The sequence below is a fragment of the Microcaecilia unicolor genome, chromosome 2, assembly GCF_901765095.1.
Source record: "Microcaecilia unicolor chromosome 2, aMicUni1.1, whole genome shotgun sequence".
Lineage (NCBI taxonomy): Eukaryota > Metazoa > Chordata > Amphibia > Gymnophiona > Siphonopidae > Microcaecilia > Microcaecilia unicolor.
Genome location: NC_044032.1, coordinates 183,444,363 through 183,456,576, shown reverse-complemented (window position 1 = coordinate 183,456,576; position 12,214 = coordinate 183,444,363). Strand labels below are relative to the sequence as shown.

General features: G+C 41.2%; 1 protein-coding gene across 2 annotated transcripts in view; it reads right to left on the bottom strand.

Moving 5' to 3' along the window:
• The window catches only part of PRDM6 (PR/SET domain 6), a 258,332-nt gene that overhangs the window by 110,392 nt on the left and 135,726 nt on the right, over positions 1 to 12,214 (bottom strand). For both annotated transcript variants that reach the window (XM_030193545.1, XM_030193544.1), the window contains exon 4: positions 6,431 to 6,558. In XM_030193545.1, the coding sequence (XP_030049405.1) occupies positions 6,431 to 6,558 (128 nt within the window). The remainder of the gene's footprint in view (positions 1 to 6,430; positions 6,559 to 12,214) is intronic.

Here is a 12,214-nt window from a genome sequence, read left to right as displayed (position 1 = left end):
AAGGTAAGGTATACACAAGAAGTAGCACATATGAGTTTATCTTGTTGGGCAGACTAGATGGACCGTGCAGGTCTTTTTCTGCCGTCATCTACTATGTTACCACGTTACTATGTTACTATGTTAATTGTTGAAGAGTATTGTCGCTTCTCAATTGGAGGAGCGCCATTGGTGAAGTGAATACCACCAAAGTATTTTCTTTACCGACAGTGTTCTGCTGGTCGAGAGGCGGCAATGCTTTTTTGCGTTTGTGCAGACAGAGTGACATCATTACGTCTCCTCCGATTTTTGAGAGGAGCCTACTCTTCCTACTCTTTGCTTCTAGATACAAATCAAGGCCAGGTATACATATAAAGTAGCACAAATGAGTTTATCTTGTTGGGCAGACTGGATGGACAGTACAGGTCTTTTTCTGCCGTCACTTACTATGTTACAAGATCAAACCTTGCAAAACCACAAATAAACATCACAGACTACCTACAGGACTGCAAAACACATGACAACCACACCACAGCAGACAGAATATGGACCAAAACAATGGAAGATCTAGTAACACAGCAACTAATGGAATACTTGATAAAATTCTCAATTTTTCATAAATCCCAATCAGGTTTCAGACCACAACACAGCACTGAGATGGTCATAACCACTCTGATAATAAAATACAGAAGCATAATATGACAAAGGACAAAACGTATTACTGCTACAATTCGACATGTCAAGTGTGTTTGACCTGGTAGACCACACCACACTAATGGCACTGCTTGACAACATAGGAATCAGAGGTGCAGTGGCAACATGGTTCAATGACTTCCTAAAGACCAGATCCTACGTTGTAAAGATGTCCAACCAAACATCAGCCTCATGGTTCTCTGAGTGTGGGGTACCACAGGGATCGCCAATGTCACCAATACTGTTCAATGTAATGATAGCACCACTCGGGAAAAAAACTGGAATTAATGGGCTTCAATCCATGTATATATGCAGATGATATCACCATCTTCATACCTTTCCAAAACAATATCACAAACATACAGGACAAAATTTAAAAAAAGGATTGGACCTCATGGAAAAATGGACAACTCAAACTAAACAGAGACAAAATGAAATTCCTAGTACTATCCAGCCCACACAATCCCACATCCTACCAAAAATTCACAATCAACCAACAAACATACCACATTGAAGCACAACTTAAAAATACTAGGAATCATTCTCGACAAACATCTAACACTGGACAATCAAATATCAGCAGTAACATCAAAATGCTTCAGAACACTATGGAAACTGAGACAATTTTTCCGGATACTGGTCCAATCAACAATACTATTGCAACTAGATTACTGCAATGCAGCATATGTAGGGTGCAAGGAAAACACACTAAAATTACTGCAAACAGTCCAAAACACGGCAGCAAGACTGATTTTCAAGAAATTGAAATACAAAAGAGCAACCCCACTGTTTGAAACACTACATTGGCTACCAGTCAAGGCAAGAATATTTTTCAAAGTGAGCACCCTAATCTTCAAGATACTATTTGGACTGGCACCTGAATATATGCTTAACATGATTGAACTATCTTCAAGAAATGCCAGACCAGTAAACAGAAACTACCTACTCCTACATCTACCCAACTGCAAAAACATCATTTACAAAACTATCTACACAGCAGGATTTAGCTACCAGGGTTCCAAATGGTGGAATTTGATACCAAAACCCATAAGAAGCACAACGAATCTCCTCCAGTTCAGATAAGAAATGAAAATGTACCTCTTCAAAAAATTCTACAGCTTATCACAAAGATATTGTCGCCTTCATTTCAAATCTACTTCTTCAAAAACTATGGGCCCTGTTTACTAAGCCACGTTATAGGCACGTTAGCGTTTTTAACACGCATTAACCATGTGCGCATGTTACCCGTGTACCTACATTATCCCTATAGGTGCCTACAAGGTTAGTGCATGCGCTAATTGAAGGTGCATTAAAAATGCTAATGCGCCTTAGTAAACAGGGCCTTATATGAATAATCATCACCAAAATTCTACAACTGAACACAAAAGCTACCACTACCTTTTCCTCATCAAATTTATCTCTTCAAAAACTCTATGAATAACCAAGATGCCCTCTCTACATTGCACAACACTATTGTAACTCCACCAAAATGTAAATTGTAAGCCACTTTGAACCAAAATTTGTTTTTGGATAATAGTGGGATACAAGAATGCATAAATAAATACATACATAAATACATAAATAAATCTGTTTCAATGGGTGTGAGTAGTTGCACATCATCAGCATAGATGTAAATTTTGTGTCCTTCAACCGAAGTACCTCAGCCAGAGGTATATTATTGGGGGTTGGTTGGTTGATATGGATTTTTCCATTGGGGTTTTTATGTGTTACCATGCTTATAGCTGCCTGGGTTACTATAAAAAGTACTTGACTGGAGACCATTTCTATTTTTATGAAGTAGTGAGCCATCCTGAACAGCCCTAGAGGATGATACACAAATGTTTAATATTAATAAAATTAATTCCATATCACTTTTCATTCTTTAGTTAATATGGGGCCTTATGCAGCAAATCCACAGGCACAAAGTGGGACAGATCCTTTTTGAATAAAAATAAATCACTCAGCATTGTGGTAAGAGTTTTTTTTTTTCAAGTTTTAGTACTTGTTTTAATTCCTTGATGTCTGTCTAAGAAGGGGGTGCAAGCAGCACCCATTCCTCATTCCCTCCATAACTCAGCTTGTCACACAACAAGAATGCTGTCCTTCACTGGGGCAGTTCATTTTTTTTTCCTTAGGAGCTGACCTCCATGGCACGGGATTAATGGTTCTTTCTCTACAGGCTAATCTTGCAAAGATGTTTATTTTAATAATAGCACACTTTCAGTTTCTTAATGTCCCTTGATGAGTAAGTATGTGCTTGAATTTAAAATACAGTATGGAATGTCAATGGCATTTCTCACTTTGTTGTATATTGTTTTTTTAAATCACAATTCACATTTATTTTATATACCACAAATAAAAAAATAGCTAAGTGGTTTACATTGTGAAATATCTGGGGTAGGAAGAAAGGAAAATGAAAACAAAAGAGGGCCTAGGTTACATTAATGTGTATATACAGAAAATTAAACAGGATAGTGGCACCTAAACATAGAAATAAAAATTATGTCACATAAGGAGAGTAGGAAGTGCAAAGAATAGATGTGGACCTTGATGAGGCTCCCCTATCATGGGATGAGAAAAAAAATTGCTATCAGGTTGAGGATGGGAATGCCTTAGAAAATAAATTTGTCTTGATTATTGCTTCACCTACTAATTAAACCACAAACAACATTTTAGAAAAAAGTCCCTTGCCAGGTCAGCCAGAACCATTTTGATGCATGAAACTGTGGTACAGCAGTGCCTGGCAATTAATCCTATCCTCTTTGGCACTCCACTAATGGAGTAACATGCAGCGAGAAGAGTCTGGGTTATGGGCTTGGAGGTCTTTTTCTAAATATTTGTCCCTACATATGCCCATGTTTCTTCACCTTACCCCAACAATATCTGTCATTCTCCTCATTCTCCCAACACCAATGCCCTTCTCCTATCCCCTGTATCAGGCCCATCTCCAAGCCAAAAGTCCCATCTGCCACCTGTTAGCCCCCAGTCCCCTTTACCCAGCCCCAGCATCAGACTGGGCTCATCAGCCCCTTCTCCTATCTGCCCAGCACCACTAAATCCACTGCAGAGAAGGGAGCTCCATTGTTAGCTCAAGCCAGTCTAGCAACTGACACCATGCAGGAATTGAAAGAAGAGAATAAATACTTCCTGTACCGCACATGAAGCAACAAGTAGATTCTCTCTGATATTAGCAGTTCTGTGGTGCCAGCAGCCAGAGCAGCTGGAGTGAAGACAGGCGCTCCCCACTCTATAGTTGATTTAGTGGCGCCAAACCAAGCAGATAGTAGAAAGGACCAGCTGGCACAAGTTTTGGTGGAAGCAAAAAGAGGCTGGTGTAACACAATAATATGAAAATGGTGGCCCACCCAAAAGTGACATTCACCACCACAATTATTTTCTACCGGTGCATCTGGGATATACATTTAGAAAGATCTGCATGTTTTGCTTTCTAAGTGCTGCAGAGACTCTATGGCAATGATTCTCAACCTTTTTTCAGTTAGGACACACTAGATGGATGATGCTCATATATGTGACACACTGTATATATGACCCTCAGGGACCTTTGGTCCAACACAATATAGCAGTTCTTATGAGTTAATGTAACCATGCTGTGCATCCACAAAAGTCCAACCACCCCCCCCCCCCCACCCCACCCCACCCAACTAGGACATTTCTCCATGGAAGTCACAATGCAATTATTCTGATTCTCATGTCATCGGAGTGTTATTAGGAAGGGTATGGAGTCCAGGTGTGCGGATGTTATAATGCCGTTGTATCACTCCATGGTGCGACCGCACCTGGAGTATTGTGTTCAGTACTGGTCTCCGTATCTCAAAAAAGATATAGTAGAATTGGAAAAGGTACAGCGAAGGGCGACGAAAATGATAGTGGGGATGGGACGACTTTCTTATGAAGAGAGGCTGAGAAGGCTAGGGCTTTTCAGCTTGGAGAAGAGACGGCTGAGGGGAGATATGATAGAAGTGTATAAAATAATGAGTGGAATGGATCGGGTGGATGTGAAGCGACTGTTCACGCTATCCAAAAATAATAGGACTAGAGGGCATGAGTTGAAGCTACAGTGTGGTAAATTTAAAATGAATCGGAGAAAAATTTTCTTCACCCAACGTGTAATTAGACTCTGGAATTCGTTGCCGGAGAACGTGGTATGGGCGGTTAGCTTGACGGAGTTTAAAAAGGGGTTAGATAGATTCCTAAAGGACAAGTCCATAGACCGCTATTAAATGGACTTGGAAAAATTCCGCATTTTTAGGTATAACTTGTCTGGAATGTTTTTACGTTTGGGGAGCGTGCCAGGTACCCTTGACCTGGATTGGCCACTGTCGGTGACAGGATGCTGGGCTAGATGGACCTTTGGTCTTTCCCAGTATGGCACTACTTATGTACTTATGTACTTATGTACTAATCAGTCTACCAGGGTCATTGTGAAAGGCAAAACCTAAAGAAAATCCAAGCTCAGCATACATTTAGCAAACACATCATACAACAGTAGCACTAATGCTATGATTCAAACAGCAAGAACCCTACCTATTACCCCTGGGGAAATTTGGCACAAAATGAAAACTTCCCCCAAGGTCTCCAGCTTCTCTCTCCTTTCCTTCTCCTACTCGTTTCAAGCTTCTCTCTCCTTTCCTTCTCCTACTCGTTTCAAGCTTCTCTCTCCTTTCCTCCTCTTCTCTAAGGTGTCCAGCAACACTCTCCTTCACTTCCCTAATGTGTCCAGCATCTCTGCTTTCCTCCTCCAGCCAAGTTGTTCAGCATTTCTCCTTCTTTCCTCCCCCCAAGGTGCTCAGTATCTCTCTTCTTTTCTTCCCCTCCTCTAGATGTCCAGCATCTCTCTCCTTCCCTTCCATCAAGGTGTCTAGCACCTTCCCCCTCCCCTTTATCCTGCCACTGCTGTAACCACTGTTGCCTCCCTACCATCATGGGATCCCAAAGGAAACATAGCACAAGTGAGCCTTTGAGCATTTATACTTGCATGGTCAAGGTATGCCACATTAAAGGGAACAGGACATGGTAGGCCTTGAGTATATGCACATGAACAATCAAAGTTCTATCACTGATAGTGGCTTTACAGGGCTGCTCTGCCACTATCTTTGGTGGCTGTGCCAGTGCTATGCTGCTATCTCTTTTCCCACCCCCACCGCCAGCCTGCTGTCCTAGGCAGATGCCTAGTCCACCTATTGGTAGGGCAAGGTCTGCCTTTTAGAATAGGTTACCTTTCATCAATATGTTTATTCAGTTACAGTAAACCTAAAACCATCTTCCCTACAACATCATCTCATCCAAGTATTGAGAAGCTGGAGCTCTGCCTGCCTCTGGGGTCCTGAATTTAGAACAGGGAGCATTTCTGAAATTTGCTATGCTGGACATTCTGGATTTTGATTTTTTAGTTAAAAGCTTAACTTCCTTTCCACATTTTTCCATGATTAAATTGTTTGCATGTGCAGAAGTTCTTTCCAGGAAAAATCAGTGGAAAGAAATTGTCATCAGTTTGACCAGAACCTTTTGGTAATGTTGCGGTTTTCCTGTAAGCTTTTTGTGGCACAAGATTCATATAGTGTGGTACAATAGCTTCAAAGCGCAATGTACAGTAAAAAACATAAATCCTTTATCTGAGGCCTGTTTATAGGTTCATATCTACATATCTGTATGCCTGTGTTATGTACATGGGTAGCTTTGAATGTCTATTAACAGTTCTTTTAGTGTTTATTTTAACATTAAATGGAGGCACATACTTTACCTGTACTGAACTACTGTTAGGTTCTGCTCCCCGCAGTGTCTTGCACATCGAACATACCTCATCCAGCTTGACTTACTGGGTTCCCCGCCATCAATAAAGTGCTGTAGGGTCCCATCTTGATCGTATATCTGTAGAAAGATGAGAATATTAAGCAGTTAGAAGAGATCACCAGCTTCTAGTTTCTTTGATTTGCTAGTGTTTCAGCTGAAGAAATGTACTGCCATGAAGATCAACCAGTGGTTTCTAAGGATGTGCATTTATTTGAAATCAGGTTCATTTCTCGTCTCATTTCATGTTGTTTTCACACTGAAAGGATACAACATCCCACCCACCCACCCACCCCCAAAAATTGTTTTTGTTTTTTCCTGTGTTGTCAATAGTGTATATTGCTCAACTGTGCACACTAATGTTCAATAATGTGCACTATTTATCAATAGATACACTATTGAAGAATAGTGCACACTACTGAGTAATAAAGCACACTATTTGAACAACACATTTAAAAAATTAAACAACATTGGAAAATAAACAAAATGAAAATGTGTGGCTTGCACACCCTAGTGATTTCACGGGTACCACTAGAAACAAGGCTGAAACAGCATTGAATGATCGCTCGTGCTTTGTCTTATCAAACCAACCTCTTTTTTTAACATTGAACATACCTGTGGTAACTCAAAAGATGTCATTATATTTCCCAAAAGAACATTTAGCTAGTTCTGACAGAGTACCCATAATGAATGTCTGGACAAACAAGAAAATCTGGATGTAAAGACTGCCAGTAAGTGGCACTGTCCTAGAACCAATGTCAGAACAGAACAAAAAGTACAAGTGGACCTCCAGGAATAGGACAGAGAGAGTGCTTTATTGAAAGGACCTGACAAGGGCCGTGTTTCGGCAACCAAGCACTTGCATCAGGGGTCACAACAAAATTCAATGTCCAAGTACAAAAGCTTTTCAACGCGGTCACTTCTCTTGTAGTTCAGTTCCCAAGTAGGGTTTCTCTCTCCTGCTCTGTCAGATTGAGGGCCAAGCTTCTGCTCCACTCCTGGAGCAATGGCGGGTTGATTGATGGCCAGAATCATAAGGAGCTGAAGTGGGAATTGAACTCCGTTCCTCTGCTTCTCATGGCACTGTGTTAGGCCACTCTTCCACTTCATTTTCAATCTGGGACTCTGCTAGGCCTGAATTTAAGATTTTGGCAGGACAGGACAGTAAGGAAGAAGAGGGAAGTGCCAGAGCCCTACAGCAAGCAAGAGCAGGCTCTTCAACTCAAATATCTGGTGCCCTACACAGCTGTCTGTGTCTAAACCTGAGCCTAGATTCCGCCACAATATAAGAGCAAAGAAGAATTACTAAATGAGAGATTCACTGCTCAGTCACGCAGAGGCCCTAGGTTTCCATCTGTTTAAATCAGGGGTTCTCAACCAGTCAGGTTTTCAGGATATCCACAATCAATATGCATAAGATGAATTTGCATGCACTATCTCCATTCTATGCAAATCTGTCTCATGCACATTCATTGTGGGTATCCTGAAAAACTGACTGGCTAGGTGTAACCTTGAGGACTGGGTTGAGAACTCCTGGTTTAAACTAAAAGGACAGGTAATTAATCCCACACCCTGAAGAAAAAGCTAAGCACTTAGAACACAAATAATAAAAAATGAAGCGTGGTTAAAAGATTACTTTCAAAGATTACATGTTAATCAGAATTGTAATAGAAGCCTAATTTTTGTTGCTGAGAAGCAGTTCATCCAGTAAGCATGTAAATGCATATGCATGGATGGTGGTGGTAGTTTAGGAGACAGACTCACTTTTTTGGTAAAAAACCAAATAATTTTGTGAATGAAATACATTGCCCTGTATTCTCTACTGATACAAATAACATTGGAATTGATTCCTGGGCTATTCCCCCCTTGATACTGTGTAAAAAAAAATCAGTGGTAGGAAACACTTTTCTAAAAGTACCTGAATAGGTTTCCCTAGAAGCAAAGCCTATACTTTGGAAGAATCAAGCAGTCGATATTCAAAACCATTTATCTGATTAATTTTGTGATTTAACCTGTTTGTTAAATATTTGTTTTTGGTCACCGAACACATAACTTTAGGCTGGGCATTTCAACATTCGCCCAAAAGTTATCCACTTAAAATGATGAGGAGTTGAAAGTGTGGCAGAATGTTTTTTAAAAACTTTAGCTGGATAGCGGCAATATTCAGCCATTATTTGATTAAAGTTATCCCTGGCTACTTTATGATTATATTCAAAACATTTTGGTGTTCCTTTCTGACTGTGGATTTTATTGTAATATTGTAAACCACTTAGGCTTGTCTGTCAGATTAAGCAGTACAGCAAATGCTAAATAAATATAAATATAGACTGATAAGCTGATCAGATATCTATTTATTTATTATGTGGAGCCTCATTTTACATGGAACATAGAGATCAGAACTGAGTCACCCAGGTCAGAACTTGGTCAATTCCAATGGTATTCTACAAAAGGATCTGTCAACACACAGCCTTTGCTACAATACCTGTATGAGTCGAGTGCACATGTATTTGCCAATACATGCAATGGAAGCATTCGTTTTACAAATATAGATATGATATTTTGCAACTCACATGTGTATGTCAGCCATTTTCCAAACCTATACATGCGAATGCTGCTAATTAAATACATAGGACACAATCTTTATTAGCAATTTGGCGGGGGAAAAAATAGTGGGAGATTAAGCAAGATATCTCCCTTAGGGACCCTTTTACCAAAGGGCAGAAGGGCTACCACCGGCTTGGCATGTGGCAAATCAGCCCTACCGCCAGGCATGGGCAGGATGGGTCTGAGGGAAAGCTTCAGACCAGGCCGCAAACAGCATATGTGCAACACTGTTGCTGCCAGGGACCAACAAAAGATCACCTTTAAGGTAGACCTGTGCAGGGGTTGGGGATGATGTTGAATCGTATGTGGGGGGGGGGGGAAAGATGCTGGATCATGCCAAGGACAGGGAGTGGAAGAGAGCAGAAATGGTGTTTGGAGGATACAGGAAATATTGCAAAGTGATTACTTTTTTTTTTTTGGGGGGGGGGGGGGGGGGAAGTATCTTTATTAAATCCAAGAGTGAGTACACTATACAAATCACAATTTAAACAACCAAATAAGCACACGAAGTATAAAAGTGCAGTAAACAAAACCAATTACATTTTTTATCACAATTAATAATTAATGCATTAATCACAGAGCTAACTGTGATTAACTTGCAGCCTTAAAAAACACAAAAGAAAGCAAAAACAGACAAGAGGACATCATGCCATGATTCACTAGGGATGGGAAAGGAAAGGGAATGGGACTTGATATACCACCTTTCTGTGGTTTTTACAACTACATTCAAAGTGGTTTACGTGGAGGGGCATAATCGAACACGAACGCCCATCTCCATGGGCGCCTATATCCGTGGGCACCTATTTCCATGAATGGGACAAACCGTATTTTCGAAAAAAGATGGGCAAATGCCTAGGAGTTTTTCAGCTGGGCGCTATCGGTTTTCAGCGATAATGGAAACCGAAGGCGCCCATGTCAAAAACGGACAAATCCAAGGCATTGGGTCGTGAGAGGGGCCAAGATTCGTAATGCACTGGTCCCCCTCACATGCCAGGACATCAACTGGGCACCCTAGGGGCACTTTTACAAATTAAAAAAAAAACAGTAAAAGAGCTCCCAGGTGCATAGCACCCTTCCCTTGTGTACTGAGCCCCCCAAATCCCTCCAAAATCCACTGCCAACAAGTCTACACCATTACCATAACCCTAAGGGGTGAAGGGTGACACCTACATGTGGGTACAGTGGGTTTTGGGGTTTTTTGGAGGGCTCAGCATTAACCAGCACAAGTGTAACAGGTAGGGGGGGATGGGCCTGGGTCCGCCTGCCTGAAGTCCACTGCACCCACTAACAACTGCTCCAGGGACCTGCATACTGCTGTCAGGGAGCTGGGTATGATATTTGAGGCTGGCATACAGGCTGGAAATAAAAAGTTTTAAAAGTTGTTTTTTTTGGTGGGAGGGGGTTAGTGACCACTGGGGGAGTCAGGGGAGGTCATCTCTGATTCCCTCCGGTGGTCATCTGGTCATTTAGGGCACTTTTTTGGGACTTGTTCGTGAAAAAAAAGGTTCCAAAAAAAGTGCCCTAAATTCTCGCTAAAAACGGCTATTTTTTTCCATTATTGGCGAAAGCCGCCCATTTCTGTTCGGCCGATAACCACGCCTCAGTCCCGCCTTCACCATGCCTCCGATACGCCCCCATCAATTTTGGCCGTTTCCGCGACGGAGTGCAGTTGAAGATGCCCAAAACCGGCTTTCGATTATACCGATTTGGCCGCCCACGGGAGAAAGATGCCCATCTCCCGATTTGGGTCAAAATATGGGCGTCTTTCTCTTATAAGGTGGATAGTATATACAGGTACTTATTTGTACCTGGGACAATGGAGGCTTTTTTTTTTTTTTTGTTACATTTGTACCCTGCGCTTTCCCACTCATGGCAGGCTCAATGCGGCTTACATGGGGCAATGGAGGGTTAAGTGACTTGCCCAGAGTCACAAGGAGCTGCCTGTGCTGGGAATTGAACTCAGTTCCTCAGGACTAAAGTCCACCACCCTAACCACTAGGCCACTCCTCCTCTTAAGTGGCTTGCTCAGAGTCACAAGGAGCTGTAGTGAGAATCAAACTCAGTTCCCCAGGATCAAAATCTGCTGCACTAACCACTAGGCTACACCTCCACTCCATGAACACCCCTATCCACCAGTAGTCAAATGCCTGACTAAAAAAAAATAAAGCTTTCAGCTGCTTCCTAAAAATAGTATAGCAGGTCAGCTAGCCTAAGTCCTAGAAGCAACCTGTTCCACTTGACAGGGCTCTCCATGGAGAATATTTGCTTCCTACATTCAGCTAAGTAAATCTGTCTAATAGATGGACTGTGCAGCAGTTTTGCATCCCCAGACCTTGGAGATTGTGCTGGTTAACAGATTTTTAAAACTGAATAAAAATATTGGAGTATATTATTGCCCATGACACAATAAATCAAAGTCAAAATTTTACACTTGACTCTCCAGAAAAGTCAGCCAGGAATATATTTGAGCATATTGAGAAGTATCAGCTTACAGTCATGCAGCAGAATTTGTTACTAACTAGTAGAGAAGCTTGTATACCCAAACTGAAGGCACTGCAATAATCAAGACATGAAACAAGTAATTGCAAAATCATTCCAAAGTCAGCGGATAATAACATATGTCCCAATCTTCTTATACAACGCAACTTTAAAAAGGCTGACCACACAATCTCTTTAATGTGTGCCGTTATCAAAAGAGAGACACTGTACTTGGGACATGATCTTAATAATTACCCATCAGGACAGGTATCTCCCTAATTCTATACACTTGGGCACACAATTTGCGACTAGCCTGCAAAATTGCATGAACAAGTTATAGAACAGCACTTAACTTAATTATTTAAGTGGGCACTAATTGTCTTTAACTGCCAAGAATGACCCTTAAGTGATGTTAATTGGAAGTAATTTTCTGTTACATGTGTAACTGCACTTAGATGCTATTTTATAAACCAGGCACCTAAGGGGCTCATTTTCGAAAGAGAAAAATGAGTAAAATGTGGCATAAACCAGCATTTGTACGTTTTTCTTGCCAAAACATCCAAATCAGCGTTTTTGAAACCCATTTTCCAGACATTTTTCTATGCAGTTCTTCTGAAGTGCATGCAAATCTCAAAGAGGTGTGTTAGGGTGTGTT